Here is a 22,872-nt window from a genome sequence, read left to right on the forward strand (position 1 = left end):
ATTCTACAATTCTGTGATGAGTTAGAACACAATGTCTAAATTATTTGGGCAATTTGAAAAGTCTGAGTCTGTACAACAATGAATTAATTTTTGTAGTTTTTGCTACAGCATAATGTTTCTTTTTAAATCTTCTAATTGAAAAGCAGTCATCTCAAATCTAGGAGGTAAAGATGATATGGCATTGTTACTATGAAAATGATTAGGAATTTAGCATATGATGTTACTGATAAAGAACAGAAATAATTTTTAGCAAACTCACGCTTGAATTCTTACTTTCTGTGCAGACTGCATCCTCAGCTATTAAAGGTGCTATCCAGCTGGGAATAGGATACACAGTAGGAAACCTTACATCAAAACCAGACAGAGATGTTCTTATGCAAGACTTCTATGTAGTGGAAAGTGTCTTCTTACCAAGGTAAGGACAAGCCTGTTGCATTAGTTTTCAATAGAATTTCATAATGAAACTGTAGATCCTTCAAGCAAGGGTTGTTTTCCAGTTCTAGTAAAAAGGGGTTAGAGTAAGTTTAATGTATGAGTTTAATGTAAGTTTAATGTAAATTATCCTGCCTTCATATTGTCACTGAAAATGAACATAGGGAGAAAACTGGGAAGATCACACTTCAGCTGAAGATCTGAGACTTCTTACTTCTAGAGAAGGAAAGTAATTGTGACACTTCCAATTAAAGGAGCATTTAGTGGTTTGTGGCTCTATGCAGTTAAGTATTATGTCAACATTCATGTGTCTGTTTTGGTCTTAGTTTCTAAAAACTGATAATAATACTTGCCATTTTGTTGAAGTGTCAAAATTTATAAAAATTCAAGTCCTGCAATGTTGAGAGTAATACAAGAATTTACAATACACTATAAAATTCCATCCATGACTTTAGCCTGTTATGATGCTCTGCTTTTACTAGCTGTTGAGGTTGTGCACCATTACTGCTTTTCATTTGGCTACCTCAGCTTGTTTAACTGCCAGGTTGGTAGGAAATAACTGTAATAATACAGTTATGTGGATGAGGGAAATCAAGGTCTTACTCATTTTGAAGGTTTAGAAGCTGAAGTACAGTAGCATGTGATTTTTCCAGGTTACATATGCTATGAATGGGTGAAAAAGAATTAGGAAAAATGTATGTCAGAACAAGGATGACTCGCTTTTTCAGTGTTGTTTGGGTTCTTAGAAGTGCTAAGTACCAGCAGTGCCCATCATTTCTGCAAGAACATGCTATGTATGAAGTATTCCCTGAATTTGGGAATGCTTTCTGTGAGTTTTTCAAAGTTTTGTTTGTGTGCAGTTTGAATGCTACTTCATAAACTGTTTCTAATAATTTACAATCCTAAAAAATTACTGATGTCACTAAAAAAAAGTTAAAACTGACAACATACAAAATAATTACAAGCATTTTAAAGTTGCCCTCTTCATGTAAATTTCCTTGATTCAGCTCCTGTTTTCCTCTGAACTGAGACATCCTTTAAGGAGAAGAAAATTCATTTCTTATGTGAAAGGAAGCTTTTTCATTCTTTAGTTCCTAGTAATTGAGGGTATTAATATCCTTGATTTGGTGTTAACTATTTAAGTTTGTGCACAGTTTTGTAGTCTTTCTCTTGTAGATTAGGTAAATACAGAGAAGTTAACTATCTGCATGTGTTTCGTACACTGTAATTGCAAAATCTTGTTTGTTTAAAAAAATCCAAACTACAGCTGAGAAATTTGCATATCACATAACAAAGTCTGTATTGGGCTGACAAAGAGTCAGAGCGAGTGACCCATCATATTTGTGAAATGTGTGACTGTGACAGTGGTGCAGGTTTCTGTAATTTGTTTGGCTATGATACCAGCTTTGTTGTGTATGGAAATTAAATGAAACACACATACTAAAGATTTTTTATTACATAGCACAGTTTTGGAAAAAATCTAATCTGGTTTTTTTTGATGTAGTTTTATAGGAACAAGTGAATTACATTGTTTGTAGTCAGTAGCATTGCATATGTCTTTTCTCCTGTAGAACTTAACATGCATGTACACTCAGAAATGAGATTTCCCTGGTTTAGTTTGAAGGGAGAGAGATCCCTTCTGGTTTAAAAAGAAAACAAAAGCAGAAGGAATAGTCTGTTTGCACTAACATAAAATTTATTATAAAAGCTTTAGGAACACCTTTCTGGGCAGTTTCCTATAAATAAATAATTAAATAAATCATATGAGGAGAATTAGACAAATGAAAGTAATGGCCAGAATAGCATAGCTTTTTTTTTTTTGCACAGCTATCTAGTAAAAAAGAGTATATAACATAGTGAGTCATCTTGACTGTAACAAAGAGCCTCTCTATAAAGAGCACTTGCTGATAATGTTCTCTGTGAAACTAAAAATTTGGTATCCATAGTAATCTCTTAAAACTGTAACATTTGATTTCTTAAGCTAATGCACAGAAATGTCAAATTTCAAGTCTTTCTTATATCTCAATGTAACATGCACATTCATTTATCTAAAATTATTTCAATCCAGTGGTATTAATTTGCATAAATTCTAACAATTTGGGATTGCACATAATTATACAGGCTTCTTTCTTGCTGGTTGAGGATGTTGGGACATTGAGTCTTTCGTGATGGCACTATGTGGGTTGCCTCTCAGTCGTATCTATAGGTAGCTTCATTATCCTAGTTGGAGGTAAAAAGCTAAGATTGTGTGTTCTTTCTGGGTAGGGTTGTGTTCCCAAGGTGCAGCTCAGGTGCTCTTCACTTTTTCCTAGGGCAGTACCTACATGTGAAGGCAGTATTGTTAACAGTCGTTACTTTTATTACTTTTCCTCCACCCTTTGGATTGGTCTGACTCAAAAGCAATTCATTGAAATTAAGTTACACCAGTAGGTCCAGTGGGCTGATCTCTACCTGGAAGCACCCTGGAGCAAGCCGAGGTTAAGTAAGCATGTTGCCGGATGTCCACAGCTGAAGGAGAACCTGACAGTGTAGCAAGTGTGGTGCTGAAAGCAGGTGCTTGCCAGGCAAGGACCAGCATTTTTCTACTTGCTGTGGGTATGCATGATTCAGCTCCAATTCCAACCAGGCTGTCAGCTGAATTTCACCTTCATTGTGGCCAATTCACAGCAACCAGCCTCTTCTCAAGCTGTCCTGCTCCACCTTCCTCACATGTTTTCTCTGCATCTACCTCACCTCATCCTGGTCTGGCAGTGAGGTGAGAGGACAGCTGTTTGCAGAGTCATAGGCACACCCGCTGCTTTGACGACAACAGGAGCACTGTTACAGTGACAGTGATAAAATAGACCTGAGCTAGTAAAAATGCAATGAAACAGCAGCCTGTGTGCCAGCAAGCAAAATAGTGTTATCTGTGCCCTTTTACTGTTAGGGGAAAATAGTAAACAATTTTTTATAAATTTTATCAGTTGTAGAAGACAAATAGTGTCTGCATATCTCTCAGCCCCTGAAGTAAGCCTCAGCACCACCTGCACCTCAGTTCAGTACCCATAGCAAAACACTTCCAGCAGTGTTCAGGACTCAGGAAGGAGGGAGAAAAATATCGGGGGAAAAAAGTGGTCAGTTTAGGCCTGAACATAGCTGCCCTGCTTACTGTGAGAGGTACTGATGTAAATCAGGAGTAACTCCATGGATTGCAGGTTATGCCTGGTCCAGAGTAACTTCGTGACTGGGTTAAACTGCACAGTTTAGCCCAGATCCATTTAGGTGCCTTTTCAGGAAGTGATATTAAATGAAGTACAGATATCTGTACAGTGGGTGGATGTGAATTTGAAAGGTTTGTACTTTCATTTATACATTGTGATGGAGGGGGTGCAAAAGTGCCTTTGTTGCTTCTGCTCCATGTTGTGGCATCCCTTTCATCCCTTTCTCTTCAGGTTGCCCAGGAATTTATAGTATGTTGCTTTTGGGAGTTAAGGGAGGTATTACTAGGGGCTGCTGTAAAGATGTTCATACAGAACCACCATCCAGATTGAGTTTAAAAGTCAAATGTGCTCCTTGGACTGGGAAGCAAATGCAGTCTGCAGTAACCCAGTTGATTCTGAAGATACAGTGTCCAAAATCTCTGCGCAGTTCCCTGGATTGGGTGAAACTGCTCCAGGTAACCTCTCTTCTGGTTTTTAAACACTGCTTTGGAAATCCAGCCATGGAGGTGGCTTACCTGGTGCCGGTACTGCTGCAGCAGCAGCTCAGGTTCAATGGGAAGGCTGTGCATCCTGCCTGTGCTCCCTGCGCTCTGCCCTGTGACTCAGCTGTGTGGGACATATTCTCCCCATCCAGTTATGCTCTGTGCCCCTGACTTCTTTGGTTGGAGCCAGGTCAGTTCTTGGTGGCACATTTTGTCTCCAAATCAGCCATTTGTGCAGTATGGCTACAGCAGTGTTTTGACAGGGGTTCGATTCAAGTGTGGAGCTGACTTCAAGTAATGTGGCCATGGTTAGAAAGCCTTATTGCTTAGCTAATAAGCCTAGTTGTGTCAGACAGTGGTGGCTCAACCTGGTCACTGGGCCATGGAACCAAGCCTGTGAGTTGGCAGTGTGGGCAGCTTACAAGTTCTTCCAGCAGACACGTACTATGTAGGCACATTTTCTACAATGATGCTTGATAAGCCGAACAGAAGCTGCTCCATTCTGTCAGCTGACTTTAGGTAGTCAATCAATTGCAGCTTCAGAAGCAGAGCATTTGGAGCAAGGCAGTATGTTTCAGGCTTCATCTCTTTCTTAGATGGAGGCTACTGCTAAGCACAGCTATGAGGTTTTTTGTGAGTGGTGACCTTTTTGCAGCAATCTGTCTTGTGTGCTTTCCTTGCTAATATGCTTTATTTTCAGGGTCTAGACCATGCATATTGAGAACACTTGATATGGTTTCTAATTGAACTGGTAAGTCTGTTAGATGCTGTTGACCTGTATGCACCCTGCAGCTGCAATCATCTGTACAGTGAACTGGTTCAATTACAAGTCACTTCCTTGTGATGCTGATGAGAAATTACTTGGTGCTTGCTGCTATTTAACATCAAAAGCTTAATATTGTATTATGATAGTATTTGAGTGACAGTCCAAATAGGTACTAAGCCCAAAAGTACTAAGAAAAGAAAACCATGGACATAGTTTAATTAGTCTGGGTTTCACCCTACATCTGAAACTGCAGTGTACAGTTTTGGGGTACATTCTTGAGGACTGACTTAGAAAAATGAGGAAAACTGACACTTGCCCTCGGAAGTACCTTTGTTCCAAACATCTGTCATAGGTTACCTGATGGGCTAAGTAGTGTCTTTGTAATTAGGGAAGTATAGAATGCTTTGCAGGCTTAGTGTGAATGGTACTGGTACGTTCACACTACTGCTTAGTTGTTGTGTAACTTATGCCACTGTATTTGCTTCCAGTTGGCCAGTTTCACAAGACGGATAAGAAAGTGGCCTGAAGCCTCTGATAAAGCGCTGTGTCTCTTCTTCGGTGGTTTGGTTGCAGAGATGCACAGTATGAACCGAGTTCTGACACACTTTTTATGGTTTGTGAGTGGGGTGATAGCACAGAGGAGGAAGTAGTTTCTGTTTACAAAAGGAGCAGTATTTGAAATGAGGATACTGTGGCAACAAAAGCAAAAGCATGTCTGTTACAAATTAACTACTTTACCATAAAATTCTTGGGAAACCTGTGATAACCTGGATATTTGTGTGGTTATGTAGACAAACAATTTTGAAAGTACTCTGAGATCCTTTGCTTTAATGGCATCTCCAGTTGGTTGTGAAATAGTTGTATCATCATCATTATCCTAAGAAAACGTCTGTGTATTCAGCTGTTACATAGAGATGATTGGCTTGACTTCTTTTGAAGACACTTACTATTCACAGTTGTGAATTCAAAGAATTTCAAAGCTGCCTTGTCGGGGACTGCTAAGGATAGTATGTAGGTAGTAACCAGAAGTATAGGAGAACACACAGTGAGAAACAAGGATATTACCAGTGGACTTTATCCCATAGTATGAAAAAACCAAACACACACCTATTTGTACAGGTAGCCATAGTATCTACTTCCATCCTGTGGGAAAGAATTGCTTTCCTGAAATGATATATAGGAAATGAGTACACCAAAGCAATACCTGATCTGTCAGTATGTATTTATTACATACTACTGTAGACTTTAAACACATCTTGGTGTATTGTAAAAGACCAGCTTTATTCAAGAACAGTGAAAGTGAGATTGGATACTCTTAGATTTTAATATTGTGAGCATTTAATTTTAGATGTTTTATTTTGATTTTAAGACTTTAAAAGAGTTGCTTCTACATGGGAGAACTGGGGTGTTCTTCCTTGCAGTACGTACAGGAAGGGTGTATATGGGCTCATGACCACAGCATGACTCTTTCTTTTGTTAACAGCTATAATAGAGCCTATTAACATTGCTCTGTGATGAAGGCTTGCTACCAAGAGATGCAGCTAGTATTCTCCATCCCTCCAGACAGGTGTGCTGTCTCTTGAGTACATCCCACCATGTGATGCCACAGTAAAGAAAAGCTGACAAGAAACATATCTGGGTGTCTTGCGTAGCAAAATTTTTGCAAGCCATGGGGTTAGCCATTAAAAATATAGTGAGTTTTACTTCATTTTTAATTTGATATTACACCATCTAAGAGACATGTTAAGATGCACATACTGTCATTTATAAGTGTGCTTGACTTAAATTTTAGATATTTTTTTTTTTTAAGTATTACAGCAAACCCATGTAGCAAGCTTAATCTTTTTTTTTTTTTTTTAATTCTACCTACCATTCTTTTGCTTTTGTGCAGTCTTACAACCAAGGGTATTAAAATACCATGTAAGTTACAATTGCTTCCTAATCTTTACAAAATCTATAGTTTGTCATAGCTCATATGTAGAGACCTGAATTCCTCAAGATTGCCAGAATCAAAGCTTGTATTAAAAACCTTTTTTTCTCCTCTGGTAGACCTGTGCCCTAAACTATCTGAGAGGAAAATTATATGATTACCTTCCTTTTTTTTTACATTTATTATGTCCAAACCTCCATTTTTCAGGTTAGGTTTTTTGTCAACAGATCATGGGTAATTTTCTTGTTCAATTTCAAAGACATAATCATCCCCATGAAACTCCCTAGCCTGATTTAAAATTGTTGTATTTATATTGTTGTATATTTGTATTATTGCATATAATTGTTATATGTAGTACTTTGCACATAAACTTTAATCTAGCCAGAGTGAAACACACTTGTAAAATGTGCCAAGAAAATATGAGGAGAAACCATGAAATGCTTTCTCTCAAAAGCTAATAGAGTGGAAGGTGAATAATTTAATGTCTAGATAAGGTAGAGATGTATTTACATCAAGTGTTCTGTACAGTGGAAACTGTCATTTTTAGGTGAGCGCAAGGACATGCTCAGCCACAAGGAGTTTAAGGTTCTCCACTACTGTAGGAAGTTACTGGAAGTGAGGGTGCTTTTTCTGTTGAGTAGCAACAAGAAAACCTTAAACTTTCTTCCAGAGAAGTAACCAAGTCCGGATTTAGTGTCAGTCTTGCTTTTTGCATCACAGAAGAGCTTACCTGTAAACAGTGCTATTAGGCAATTAAGCTGAAACTAATGTGTGTAACAGAAATGGTAGGGTATGATGAAAAGCTCTGCAGACCTTTAGTAAAAGGGATTTTTTCAGGTGACTTTACAAAGAATAAGGGAACTTGTCTGCATAGTGAAATTGACTGTCAGAGCACATGAGCGTACTTTTTACAGATGTAAGTATGTGGAGTTGCCCTCTGTACAGATGCTGTTCCAAAATCATTGCTCTGTTTTGCAATTATTCTAGAATAAATATGCACTTACTATATATTACTGTCCATCTGCAGACCCAGTATTGGTCATTTTACTCCATATGCACTTAGGAAAGGGCTCTAGACCTGTGGTATTATAGCAAACCTCCTACCTTCATTTCAGCCTGGGTGGAGTTCCAATGACAGTACCTGTTCTGATATAGTAAGGACATGTAATCTGTTTATTGCCATGCTTTCACAAAAAACCCTTTTGAATTATGGCTGTGGGAAGCAGATTTATAAAAGTATTTATGTACTGAAACATAGGACTTTTTAAATAAAGTTTAAATCATTAATCTTCCCTGAAAATGATGTGATGCTTCATCAGAGAACACTGTTCTGTTCTTGTCTGCAGCTTAGAACAATTACATGCATTAACAAGTATGCCCCCCAGGTTCCCAGTGTAGCTATACATTAGCCCTATGGCATCCCCATATTACACAAAAATTCAACAAGACATATCCAGCTATAGGAAATTTAATGTCAGACAAGACTGGCAGTTTTCTGAGCAACTGAAAGAGCTTGTAAGAAAAAGCATTAGCCAATTTAATTGTAAAGAAAACCTACCATCTTCAGCCAAGTATCCTACTGATTTCCGTTATTTACTGTATACTTGAGCAATAAAATACATGTGGATTTGATTTTAATGCCTTGGATTTGTGATACAGTAGACTATAAAGTGATCAGATGAGTTCATTAGGACTAGGCAGCTTTCACTAGCTAGCTGTTAACTGTATAGTTTAGTAGTCCAAGAAGCAGCAGTGCTGTAGTGGATACATAGAAAGACTTGGCCACCCACAATGATCTTTTTATTTGTGATTGCCAGACAGAAATCAGGTTGTTTTTTCCCTCCTTTCATCTCCTGTCCAGGAATCTAAAGTATATGCGTTTGTGGAGCCTGAGAAAGCTTGTTTACCAGCTCACACTGTTCAATTAGCAGCAGTTCGTTCTGTTGGCAGTATGCATGCAGGGGCAGCTGGGTGGGTGCAGCAGACTTGTGTCATTGACTTGTTTTTAATGAAAGGTATCAAGTTCTTACGACAAGGATTAATTGTACAGGAACAAAGTTCTTAAATATTTCAATGACATTTAATTTAGTCTTTCCTGGAATGTTTTGTGAGTTTATTCTTTGTTGTATCTATGTGAATTTGTAGCTTTTTCCCCATTTCTTTCCTTGTTTCTTCCCCCTTTTCCCTTTTTTGGATGCTTTGGATTGCCAAACAAAGAGGTACATGCTGCATTTCTGAATAATTTAGTTAGGGTAAATGAGTAAAGGAGTTCTGGAGGAGCTAATTTCGGCCACTGTGTCATCTTGGATTTTGTGCTCATCTATTTATCAAACCATTTGAAGGCTGACCAAACGTAGTCTTAAATAGGTTCTTGTTTGTGTTGAAATTGTAGTTTAGAACTTTGTCTACCACTTAAAAACCTTCTTTTAGTCACCAGCATTAATAAATCCACAGGCAGTTTTTATGTGTTTTTATTTCTGGTGGCATTTTGCTGCTGACCTTTTCCTTTAGCTTAAATCATGCAGTATTCATCTCAAAATTGATACTACTGCGACATACAAGTATAGTGAGATCATAAATACAAAACAAGGAAAAAAGCTGATGAGGCTACAGTGTTGTTTTTTGTTTTGTTTTGTTTTTTAACTGCCCACACCCCCACACCCCCACACTACCTTTGAGAAAGGCTGTCTTCCAGGCTGGTCACCCTAGTAGTCTTTGTGTGTGCCTGTTCTAGTTTGAATCTGTATCTTGCTTATAACTGCATACCATTTTCCAGAATTCCCCAAAGGGTCTGTACCCAGTGTTCCTATTTAGCTAACTGAGCATGTAAGCTGGTGCCGGTTTAGATCAAGTTAGGGTAAAATAAATGACCTGATAGGTAGACAAACTGAAAACCACTTTAAGGTCACCAAAGATGGAGTGGCTTCCCAATTCTGGACTATACTAGCAAGAAAGAGATACCATAATTGCAGCTAGCCTCCAGAAGAGACTAGTGCTGAGAATGCTGTTTCATAAATAAGGCTGAGCCAATGAGTGTTTGCTGGCATCAAAAAACATATGTAGTCCTGCTTCCTTCTCACAGGTCTGGCCACATGGCTCTGCCCTCTGTGTTGTGCTGTCCTTAGTATCTGTCTGACACCCTTGCAAACTGGTTCAGGTCACCCAAACTAGGGTGAAGTTGTTTTGCTGCATTGACTTCTAAACTTTTTGCAGGAACTTGCATGAGGTGGGGGTGACCTTTCCTGCATCAGTAAGCTATTAAACTGGCTTACCTTGGAGGGTTATCAGAAATTGTAGCATTAGTTTAAAACCAATCTTTACGTAAATGGATATGGGTGGTGAAAACAGTGATTTCTTTTAAGGTGGAAGAAAGGAATTTGCTGGCAGTATCCTGTTTCTCACAGACATTTCTATTACACTGATGAATGGTGATAGGGGGGTTTATCTGCATTTATACTCTTGTCTCAGAAAGTCAGTGGTTGAGTTAGGCAGCTTTACAATAAAGTTAGCTGCAAGGAGGAAGTCACTAAAAATTGCTCAGTAATAATTTGGTTTGGTTTTTTGTTGTTGTTGGTTTTTTTTGTTTTGTTTTCAGTGAAGGGAGCAATCTTACCCCTGCTCATCATTATCCTGACTTCAGATTTAAGACGTATGCACCTCTTGCCTTCCGCTATTTCAGAGAACTTTTTGGTATCAAGCCTGATGATTACTTGGTAAGAGCTTGCAGTTTTCCTTTTGGTTAAACTTTATTGTAATGTATACTAGTTTCATAGTAGTAGAAGAGGATGCTTTAACAGTGCCCAAATAAGTAGTATTTTTTTTGTGCTGAGTGGTTTATAACTAGTGAATATTTTTAGCATTTATGAAAATTTGAGTTCTTCATCTTTGAAACAATTCCTATAGAAATCTGCCTTGTTAATTGACTAGAATAACTGGAGTATTACTGCTTATTCAGGTCATTGTTTCTAGAGAAGTTATAATCAGTGTGACTTCTACCAATTCAGTTCTAATAAAGTGCTCATGTCGTTTGCATTACTTATTCACCTCATTTAAATAAATATATGCCTGCAGCTGTTCCCATCTAGCCTTGAGAATAGTGGACAGCAGGCTAAAAAAGCATTTTAGAGTATCTCCTTTGTTCTCTGTATTTTATCACTTGAAGGCTATTCCTTCTCAATATTCAGTTGTTTATGTGAGAAAAAAGTGATGCATTTGCTCCCATCATAAAACCAAGCTTTACTTGGTAGAACCACTTTGTGCACTGCCAGGGATGAGGATCCACTATTTTACTTTTCCTGTAGTTCTGCTTTTGGAAGGGTAGTGTGACAGCAAAGAGCTGGATGGTTTTCTAGGTATTTGCCTCATGTCCAGTTTGTGTCATGCTGGTTCACCCAACAAATCAGAGTCCCAGTACAAATTAGTAATCTTGTACGTCACAGTTCTGTTGTTAACTTCTTTTGAATGAGTTTTTAGATCTTTTTCTTCCATGTTGATAAATATTTCTTTAAAACCAAAACAGTTTGAAAGAGCTTGAATGAGTATAAAAGAAAATTCGATTAAATGCTGCTAAAGCATTACTTAATGTAGTATTTCACTGACTTCTGTTGTGTTGAAGTATGTTGTAAGGGTTTTTTTCCTTTTTGGACAATGGGCCTAAAACCAAAACTTAGCTGGCTTTGCTTTTATTTAGGTTGAATGTGGGTATCTCATTTTAGTTCTTTAGTACTATGTATGGATTTTATATTACTAGCCCTCATGGTAATAGTTATATATAAGAAAAGATCGTTCATTTGAATTATAGATGTTAGTAGCAGGGACATGTACTTGGGCTGGAGCTTTATGTCATAGAATCATAGGATGGCCTGGGTTGGAAGGGACCTTAAAGATTACCTAATTCCACCCCCCCTGCCATGGACAGGGACACCTTCCACTAGACCAGGTTCCTCAAAGCCCCATCCAACCTGGTCTTGAACACTTTCAGGGATGGGGCATCCACAGCTTCTCTGGGCAGCCTGTTCCAGTGTCTCACCACCCTCATAGTGAAGATTTTCTTCCTTGTAGCTGATCTAAATACACCCTCTTTCAGCTTAAAGTCATTACCCCATGTCCTATCACTACATGCCCTTGTGAGAGGTCCCTCTCCAGCTTTCCTGTAGTCCCCCTTTAGGTACTGGAAGGCCGCTATAAAGTCTCCCTGGAACCTTCTCTTCTCCAGGCTGAACAACCCCAACTCTCTCAGCCTGTCTTCACAGGAGAGGTGCTCCAGCCCTCTGGTCATCTTTGTGGCCCTCCTCTGGACTCACTCCAACAGGTCCGTGTCCTTCTTATGCTGGGGGCCCCAGAGCTGAATGCAGCACTCCAGGTGGGGTCTGATGAGAGCACAGTAGGGGGGGTGAATACCCTCCCTCGACCTGCTGGCCACATTTCTTTTGATGCAGCCCAGGAATATGGCTGGCTTTCTGGGCTGCGAACACACATTATCAGGCCATGTTGAGCTTTTCGTCAACCAACACCCTCAAGTCTTTCTCCTGAGGGCTGCTTTCAATCCATTCTCCACCCAGCCTGTATTGATACTGGGGGTTGTCCCAACCCACGTGCAGGACCTTGCACTTGGCATTGTTGAACTTCATGAGGTGCATGTGGGTCCACTTCTCAAGCCCTGTCAAGATCCCTCCAGCATGTTGACAAACTTACTGACCATGATCTTAATCTCAGTGTCCATGTCACCAACATATTAAACATGTTAAAAAGATGTTAAACAGCACCAGTACCTATGCCAACCCCTGAGGAGCACCACTCATCACTAGTCTTCGCTTGGACATCGAGCCATTGACCACAACTCTTTGAGTGTGACCATGCAGCCAATTCCTTATCCACCAAGTGGTCCATCTGTCAAATCCGTGTCTCTGGTTTAGAGACAAGGATGTTGTGTAGGACAGTGGTGTCATTATGGAATATGTAATGTGTCTGTGTCCTTTTATGGACTTGGCAAAGGGCGAAGTATGTGGGCTGTGTTGCTAGCTACTATAAAGACCGTACCTGCTAGAGTAAAGCTGTTACCACCTGCAACTTCTGTTCCATCTAAGGAAGCATTTACAGTAGCACAAATTAAAGATTATAGAAAGACTGCTTGGTGTTGATAAGAGATCTGTAACACTCAGCTACAAAATGACTAATCCTTGAGGGAAATTCCCACTAAAGAAAGCCCAGCTTGTAGGTTCTTCTGCTTTGTGGCACAGCAAAAGACGCTAGTGATATGTTTCCAAGGGAAAAGGACAACTAGAAAAGATAGTTTCAAGATGAAGTGCACCTTCTTTTCTTGAAAATGCAAAAGGAGTTTTCCTTCAACAAGGTATTTTTCAACAAACTTCAGGTATTTTTCTGAAATATAGTTAGCATTTCAGTGTGTGGTGCTGCAACTGATGCATGTCTCTGAGAGGTTACTCTGTATGCATTTCAGAATCCATTCCTGTTGTTTCTGATTCTAAATGCGCATCACTTTGCAATCAGAGCAGGTTGCAGTCTCTTGTGCTCCAGAGGCAGATGTGATCAGAGGGGTACTATGATCATAAAAAGACCTGTTTCTAGTTTGGGACCCTTTTCCCAGTTGGTTTTGACCAAAACATCTGATTAAGAGTTTGCTCCCAGTAGCATGTGTCAGGGTTCTGCCTGAACAGTCCTCTTGTTTCTTTGAAATCTGGATCCGTCACATAGTGACCATAATTCCAGTTTGGTATCTAAAACACTTTACAATATGCCACGTGATGGTCCAACTGTGGCTGAAGGGGAAAGGAAGCAAAGTAAAAAGAAAAGAAATTACACCAGGCTTATGTGAGTTTATACTGTTAATTTGCAATGAAAAAGCCCAAAGTCATAGCTTCACCTTTTCCAAGGAGGTTGAGCGGTAATGCACTATAGGACTCAGACTGAATAACGAAGGTAAATACATTTGAACAGTAGAACTAGATTGTCACTGTCCTGTCGTTTAACCCCAGCCACCAGCTAAGTACCATATAGCCAACTCGCTCACACACTCCCCCCGCCCCCTGGAGGGATGGTGAGGAGAATCAGGAAAAAGGTAAAACCTGTGGGTGAAGGTAAGAACCGTTTAGTAGTTTAAATGAAATTAAATTAAATATAATGATGATAATAATATTGTAATGAAAAGGGAGATGGCAAAAACAGAGAGGGAAATAAACCAAGACAGACAAGTGGTGCGCAGTACAATTACTCACCACCCTCTGACCGATGCCCACCCAGACCCCCAGCAGGGGATCCCCCAGGCAGGCCCAGGCCAACTCTCCTGAGCTTTATATACTGAATATGACGTTCTATGGCATGAAATACCCCTTTGGCTAGTTGGGGTCAGCTGTCCTGGCTGTGCCCCCCCCGGCTTCTTGTGCCTCTGCTCGCTGGCAGAGCATGGGAGACTGAAAAGTCCTTGACTTGAGTAAGCACTACTTATCAACAACTAAAACATTAGTTTATCAACGTTGTTCTCATACTAAATTCAAAAGCACCACACTGTAGCAGCTACTAGGAAGAAAATTAACTCTATCCCAGCCAAAACCAGGGCAGTATCCACACCTTATGCGGTACCATTTATGTCATACCCGGGTCCCACACTTTCCAAAACACCATCAGCTTTCCTGCTGTTTGATACGTACACACAGATAGTGTTCCCTTAGTCTGTGGGCCACCCGATGGCATCTGCTCAGTTCATTTAGTCCATGACTTTGGGTTCCATCTGTATAACAGTCTTTCAGGGCAGTAAAGTTGGTGTGTTCCATGCTGAAGCCAATTCTGATTCCATCACTGCTGCCCTTGTCTGGTTTTCATCAAAGCTCACTCTTGATTAATCTGGGTGATTTTTACTGTAATACCCTTGGTATGGTGACTGAAAGGGAATTGGGTTCAGATTCCCAAATCTGGAGTTTGGGGATGGATTCCACAAGGCACCCAGAGTAGTGATATGCATCAGCTACCATAAAGTGAAAATAAAGTGTTATATAGCAATTGCTATTACACAGTTTAACTCATTGGCCATTCTCACCCAAACTGAAATCCCCTTGAGGTATGCATGAATCTTACCCGTCTGAGTGCATTACCCACCAAGTGCACCCACATCTTTGAGCAAAAGCAGTCCCATGGATGGGTTTTCCTTTGCCTGAGGCAGGAATAACCCAGACTGCTTTCTGTAGTATATTTCTTATGTGCACTGCAGGAACTTTATCCCCTTCCACAGTACATAAACATTCTGGATGGGTAGGGCTAGCCTGACAGGCAGGTCCTTTAGCGTTGACTAACCAGGTGGCTTTTGCTAGATGTGCATCCCAACAATTGAATGTCCTATCACCCATTGTTCTCAGTGTAGTCTATTGTATTCTTTGATCTTTCCAGAGGCAGGTGCATGATAAGGGATGTGATATACCCACTCAATACCATGCTCTTTGGCCCAGGTGTTATGAGGTTGTTTTGGAAATGAGCCCTGTTGTCTGACTCGTTTCTTTCTGGAGTACTGTGTCCCTGTAAGACTGACTTTTCAAAGACCAGGACAGTGTTTCAGGCAGTGTTGTGAGGCAGGATAAGTCTCCAGCCATCCAGTGGTTGCTTCTGCTATTGTAAGCACATGGCTCTTACCTTGGCAGGTTTGTGGGAGTGTGATACAATCCATCTCCCAGGTCTCCCTATATTTATATTTCAGTCATTGTTCTCTGTGCCAGAGAAGCTATAACCACTGGGCTTGTGTAATTGCAGTGCATGGTGCATGCTCATGAATGACCTGTGCAGTAGTACCCATGGTCAAGTCCACCCCTCTATCACAAGCCCATTTATATGTTGCATTTCTTCCTTGCTGGCCTGAGGTGTCATGGGCCCGCCAAGCTATGAATAATTCACCCTTCTGCTGCCAAGCCAGATCCACCTGAGCCACTTAAATCTTAGCAGCCTGATCTACCTGCTGGGTTTTTTTATGTTCTTCAGTGGCCCCACCTTTAGCAACAAAAAGGACTGTCATGGTTTAACCCCAGCCAGCAACCAAGTACCACACAGTTGTTTCCTTACTCTGCGCCCCTAACCCCTGGGTAGGATGGGAAGAGGAGTCAAGAAAATGGTAAAACCCATGGGCTGACGTAAGTCTAGTTTCATAATTGAAATAAAATGTAATAATAATTGTAATGGAAAGGGAGACAAGAAAAAGAAAAAAGATAAATAAACCAAAGACAGACAAGTAATACACAATACAGTTGCTCACCACCCACTGACCGATGCCCACCCAGACCCCCAGTAGCGATCAGCACGCCTGGGGCCAGCTTCCCCCAGTTTATATACTGAACATGACGTTCTGTGGTACGGAATATCCCTTTGGCTAGTTGGGGTCAGCTATCATGGCTGTGCTCCCTCCCAGCTTCTTGTGCTCATGGGCAGAGCATGGGAGACTGAAAAGTCCTTGATTTAAGAGTCAGCGCTACTTATCAACAACTAAAACACTGGTGTGTTACCAACGTTATTCTTATACTAAATTCAGAAACAGCACTGTAGCAGCTACTAGGAAGAAAATTAACTCTATCCCAGCCAAACACAGGACACACTGGAAACCTCATTGAGCACTGGCATTTTGCTGGGAAACTTCTTGATCATAAAGTATTTAATTATCAAAGGCTTCAGAATTTTTTTTCTTTTCATTTTTGATTTGGCTTTCATAAGTGTCCGGTCAAAATCAGGTGGGCTCTAGCATTTGGTGTGTAGACTTTTTTTGCAGGAATCAACTCAACTGTAAAATGACCAACACACAGTGCAGGCTAATAACTTGCACTTACGGTATGCTGTTTTATTAAGCTGTAAAGTTTAGGATAATTGGTTTCAAATGCTTTCAACAATGAAGTTACTCATGAGCTTTATATATTTTTACAAGAAAAACATAGGGGTTGCAATACAATTGCTGATTTGCTCTCAAGGTCTGTAGTGTTACAGAGCCGTATTGTTCTATCTGTAGACAATTGCAACTGTAAGATTAATAAGAAAAGTCTGTCATATTAATTGGAACTGAGTGAACTGGAGAAGCAGGGAAAGAAACAAGAAACATTTTTATAGCATGCAAAAGTCCCTTAAAAATTGCAGGCATGGGAAAAGCCTCAGCTGGAGCCATAACAAGAAAATACATTAAGGCAGTGGTCTGAGTCCATAGGAAGCATGCTTCTTTAGTGCAAGCACTCACAAAAGAACATACTTATTAGATTTCCTTGTGTCACTTTTCTTTGCTATCACCACCCACAGCGGCAAGACTCCAGTTGAATTTAATGAAAGCTGTTTTCAACAAAAAAACCTGTTTTTTCTTGTGGAATTGCTCATCTCAGGCAATGACCCAATAAACCAGATATTTGTTGCTGAAACAGTTACTGCTTTTGTTCTAAGAAGACCAGAAGACATAGTGCACTGCTAAGAATAATTCCCTGGTGCTTACACTGCTCACAATTCACATCCTGTGTAACTTTTTTTCTTTCAAAGATTGAAGCTTTAAAATACCGGACTGTACAGTACATCTCCACGTTTGTAAAATTGATGATATATAACAAAGGAAAAGAGTGCATGAATGAAGATTTAATGATATCATACTTTAAACAAGCTCTTGAGTTTAATATAAACAGATTTTTCTATGTTTTTGAGCTTAATGTCTCCTCTCCATTTAGTTTGAATGAAGCATGAAGTGTACGTTAATGGAGATTTAATAAATGTTCATTAGCCTCTGTGTGAGATCTGGTTCTACTAGTAAGGAATACTCCTTGGTGTGTTTTTTCCTCCTTAATGTGATTGTAATCATTATGTGTCCCTGTGGAAGAGAAAGCCTGTCTAAGCATCCAAAACAATGGTCCTTCAAAACAGTTTTTCCTGCTCACTGGTACATAGTTTTTCTGTTTCAAGCAGTTGTACCAAGATGTTTCAATCCCAGTTTCACAAAAGGTGCCAGTGTCAGCATGGGGTGCATCAGGAGGAGCGTGGCCAGCGGGTGCGGGGGGTGTCCTGCCCCTCTGCTCTGCCCTGGTGAGGCCGCACCTGGAGTGCTGTGCCCAGCGCTGGGCTCCCCAGTTCAGGAGAGACAGGGAGTGACTGGAGAGGGGCCAGCGGGGGGCTGCCAAGGGGGTGAGGGGGCTGGAGCATCTCCCTCATGAGGGAAGGCCGAGAGAGATGGGCCGGTGCAGCCTGGAGAAGGCTGAGAGGGGATCTCATCGTGCATACAGGTATCTTCAGGCCGAGTGTCAGGGGGACGGGGCCAGGCTCTTTTCCTGGTGCCCAGTGACAGGACAAGGGGCAACGGGCACAAACTGCAACACAGGAATTTCCATGTGAACGTGAGGAAGAACTTCACCTCGAGGGTGACAGAGCCCTGGGACAGGCTGCCCAGAGAGGCTGTGCAGTCTCCTTCTCTGGTGACGTTCAAAACCCACCTGGACGCCATCCTGTGCAAGCTGCTCTAGGAGAACCTGCTTTAGCCGGGGGTTGGACTAGGTGATCTTCTGAGGTCCCCTCCTGTGTACAGGAATGCACAGAATCCTGACGACTCTGTGATTCCTATTTGTCTACAGTGAGAGACCTGTACTCCCAATGTGTGTGTTTTAACATCTTCCCATACCTGTTTCATAAATGGCTGTGAAAAGCGAGTAATTACAGTGAAAATGCCATCTTAATGGTTCTGATTCCAGAATTTGCAGTGCTGATGGTGTGGGGATGGACTGTCTTCACCTTAACCATTCGATTCACTCTAGGGAAAGTTCAGCTAGTGCAGTGGGATGTGAAAAGAGACCATACACTTAGCTGCCAACTGCTCTTCCACAGTTGTACAGCATGTCCTGGGCAGAGTGGAGTGTCACAACTGCCCTGCTAAGTCTCAGCAAAATTACTGTCACCCAGCTTGCTGTACAGTAGTGGACTTGCTGCAGTTGAAGACAAAAGAGTAAGCTCCATGATTCTCCTGTGCCTATTTGAACCTGCAGTTCTTTTTATTAAGCTTGTTTTTGAGTAACATGTACATTGGCAGTGAAAAACAATTTTTGTTTCTTCCAGTACTCAATCTGCAGTGAGCCTTTAATTGAGTTATCCAACCCAGGTGCCAGTGGGTCCTTATTTTTTGTAACTAGTGATGACGAGTTCATCATCAAAACAGTTCAACACAAAGAGGCTGAGTTTCTTCAGAAGCTCTTGCCGGGTTATTATATGGTAAGTAATAGAAAACTATATTTTACCTGTGTTTTTCCTGTTCCGTGTCACACTTCTGAGGATTCAGTTTCATTTATTGTCTTTTAATCTTTCATTGGCTTTATCCATGTTTTTCATAATATTTTTGACATTTTTTATCTTTCAACTTTATACCCACACACCCATCAGAAAGAATAAATATAAATCAAGAATATATTTAAGACGATGGCTGTTCTTTTAACATTCAAGATGAAGCTGAATGTCATCTTTTGATTTGATACCAAACTTTGCTTCTAATCAGCTAGTAACAAAAAAAGTTTTTGTTACTAAATTTCTAATCGAACTTTTTTTCTCAAAATTTTTTGTGTTTGTCTACCCTCTGCATTTCACTTAGAGTGGACAAAGGAACTAGGCTGGTCAGTTTCACTTTTGTTTCTGGACTACTTCTAATTTCCATTTCTCATGTGTTAAAACAAGTATGTAAAAAATATTTTTATCATATCATTTGTTCAAAACTTTATTTTTAAGTAGAACTTTTTGAGGGCTAATGCTAAGTCAATTGTATTGTTTTATGTGTGTCAGTCATCAGAAGGGGAAACCATGGCTCCAAAGTAAGTAGAAATTGTCCTTTTTTTAAACAAGTCACCCATACATATGAACAGATTCTGAGTATTAGACCCATGACTGACTGTCTTTTCTTTTTTTTTGCTTTCTTAAGTAAACACTTGAAAAGTTACCCTCTCACTTGCACTATAAATGAGGAATATTGTCATTCTTACACTAAAATAATGTGGATTCATGTTTCTTTTAAAAAAATTGTGCACTGACAGCATCAGAAGGAGCTATGGTGCCACATCATTTGTTGTTTTTTCTAATCATGATAATCAGTTCAGCATAAGTTTGAGTTATTATAAGTAAATATAAGGCCACTTTGCTTTGTTTATGGGAACTTTATTCTCACTGCTGCCATATGGAAGGGTTTCCAAAGTGTAAAACTAATTTAATCACTGTGATTATTTCCTGTGAAAGTACTTTCTTCCCATAGTTCTGTGTTGTGACTTAGTAATCATGTAAGACTTGAAGTAGTTTTCCCCTTCTTCCTTTTTCATGCCAAAACCTGACAGAAGTTGTATTCAGGGGGATTTTCTCTCTCACCTCTTCTTGTCCTCCCTTAGTTAGGTTTTTGACTGTTGTAGAATTTGGATTATTTCACACTTTTCTGTTCTGATGTTCAGTTGTGGTTTTGTTATGACCTCACATTCCTGTGGAGACAGCTTGGTCATTTGGCCCTAACCTTCAATGTGAAAAGCCTCATGAAGACAGGGGTTCTGTTTTTCAGAATCCAAGTCAAGGTAATGAGAACTACATTTGAGCCAAACTCCTTCCAGCAGGTTGAATGCAAAGGTTGTTCAGGTCAGAAAAAATAAATTAAATCTTCGGGATGCTTTTAGGTTTGGCCCAGTCTGCTCTTTCATGGGATGTGAGAAAGAGAAACCTGACATAAATGCAGTTATTGCTTTGTTCTTGGCATATATAAGCTCCTGGCAAAAAGGTGGTGTTTATGCTAGCTTTCTGAAATACAGACCCACAAAGAGAATCAACTGGTCAAAGAAACTATCCTGAGTAGGAAAACATGCACAGTTTTCTTGATATTTGTGAATGCCCTTTGGTATTAAAAAACCCAACATTCTTAAGCATGGAATTTTATTGAAAATAAATATATTTAACAATATCTCTTTTGTTGTAGAATCTGAACCAGAATCCAAGGACTCTTCTGCCCAAATTTTATGGGCTGTACTGCGTTCAGTCAGGAGGCATTAATATTAGAATTGTTGTAATGAACAATGTTTTGCCGCGAGCCTTGAAAATGCATTTCACATATGACTTGAAAGGTTCCACATACAAACGGAGAGCATCAAGAAAAGAAAGGGAGAAGTCCAACCCTACATTCAAAGACTTGGATTTCTTGCAAGACATGCATGAAGGGTTGTATTTTGACTCTGAAACACACAGTGCACTAATGAAAACACTGCAGCGGGATTGTCGAGTGAGTAAAAGTTACTGACTATTTAAAACTTCTGTGTTCACATCTGTTCTAGTTTTACCTCAGCAAAACAGAGAGCAGGACGTGGCTCTGTATGTTGTTCAACCTCTGTTCCTTTTCCATGTAATTTAATTACAAAAAACTGTGGATGCCAAAGCACTTGATGAAGCCCACATTTTAGTTAAGCTATTGAGATCTGTGAACATAGAATCATAGAATGGAATATCCTGAGTTGGAAGGTATCCACAAGAGTCATAGAGGCCAACTCCTGGCTCCACACAGGGCAATCTGAAAGTTAAACCCTTCTATCTAGGAAGGTTGACCAAATACTTCTCGAACACTAACAGGCTTGGGGCCACAACCACTTCCCTGGGGAACTTGTTCCAGTGCTTGATCACCGTCTCAGTGAAGAACTTTTTCCTAATACCCAAACTGAACTTCCTTGATGCAGCTTTAAGCCATTCCCTCGCTTCCTATCACCAGGCATCAGAGATCAGCACCACCTTTTTTTCCCGCCTTCATGAGGAAGTTGTAGGCAGCAATGAGGTCACCCCTCAGTCTTTTCTCTAAGCTGAACAAACCTAATGTCTTCATCCGCTCATCACAGGTCGTGCCCTCTAGTCCTTTCACCATATTTTTTGTCCTTCTTTGAACACATTCTAGTATTTTTAGATCCTTCTTATATCATGGAGCCCAAAACTGCACATAGTGTTTGGGGTGAGGCCACAGCAATGCTGAGTATAGTGGAACAATCACTTCTTTCAACCAGTTAGCTATACCATGCTTAATGCGCCCCAGGATATGGGTTGGCCATTCTGGCCACCAGGGCACATTCCTGACGATTGAGCTTAGCATTCCGCACAGCCTCCAGATCCCTTTCTGCAGGGCTGTCCCCCTGGTTGTCTGTACATCCAGGATTACGGTGATCCATCCGTGGAAATACAGATGAATATAGGAATGTTATCCAGTAGAGGTTGGGTTTTTTTTTAATATTCTTGTTCTTGCTTTCTATTAGTTTGGAGATTTTAACGATTTTTTTCTGGGGCGGAATTAGCCCTGTGGTACCATTGTTACATATGATAAACTATACGCAGAGCTGCAAGCTCAGTCCTGCTTCGGTAAGACTGCCTCTTTTTAAGTTAACAAGAGCTAGGAAACTGAATGGGGGAAGCGTGTCTAGTGGCAGCAGTCTTACTTCTGGAGGAAAGTAATTTCTTCCTCAACTGAAAGGTAATGCTTTAATGTCCACATAACATTCTCAAGGCAGAAGAAGGATGAGTGCCATTGCGCTTTGAGACAACCTTGGTGAATGGAGTCATTGCCTCTTGTAAACAGGGAGAGTTGTTGTAAAATGGATTTTTTTCTGTAGCAAAGGTAAGAAAATATAAAGTAGGAAAAAGGGGAGTTATCCAGGTCTCTCAGAGTTTCAAAAGATTCACAGGGCTTGTGGAGAGAAGAGATTGACTTTGTCTGAGGGCAGTCCTGAGGGTTTCATAATAAAACAGCAGAATGGGCAGACTGAACTCATCACATAGAAGAGGCATCCTGAACATCAGAGTTTGTTGTTCACTGCCACCTGTGGTGCAAGATGGAAAGCATTGGTTTTGCACATGAATAGTACATTCTGTTTAATTATCACAGAAGTCTGCAATGCCTTGTGCTTAGTTTGCAAAGCTGGGTGACCTAATGCTCAGCTGCATGTTCAGTGTGAGACATTTATCTAACACCACACATTGTTCTTTCTGTAGCCTCTTGCAGTGAGTGTTTCCTGATCTCCTGCCATGTGTGATAATGCAGAATGCATCAGTATGTCACATCTGGGGATG

General features: G+C 40.3%; 1 protein-coding gene across 1 annotated transcript in view; it reads left to right on the forward strand.

Annotated features, from left to right (window-relative positions):
- PIP5K1B (phosphatidylinositol-4-phosphate 5-kinase type 1 beta) overlaps nt 1–22,872 on the forward strand; it is an 88,973-nt gene that overhangs the window by 20,276 nt on the left and 45,825 nt on the right. The window contains exons 5-8 of the mRNA XM_055791706.1: nt 285–415; nt 10,406–10,523; nt 18,871–19,023; nt 20,750–21,049. Coding sequence (XP_055647681.1) covers nt 285–415; nt 10,406–10,523; nt 18,871–19,023; nt 20,750–21,049 — 702 coding nt within the window. The remainder of the gene's footprint in view (nt 1–284; nt 416–10,405; nt 10,524–18,870; nt 19,024–20,749; nt 21,050–22,872) is intronic.

The sequence above is a fragment of the Falco peregrinus genome, chromosome Z (assembly GCF_023634155.1).
Source record: "Falco peregrinus isolate bFalPer1 chromosome Z, bFalPer1.pri, whole genome shotgun sequence".
Classification (NCBI taxonomy): domain Eukaryota; kingdom Metazoa; phylum Chordata; class Aves; order Falconiformes; family Falconidae; genus Falco; species Falco peregrinus.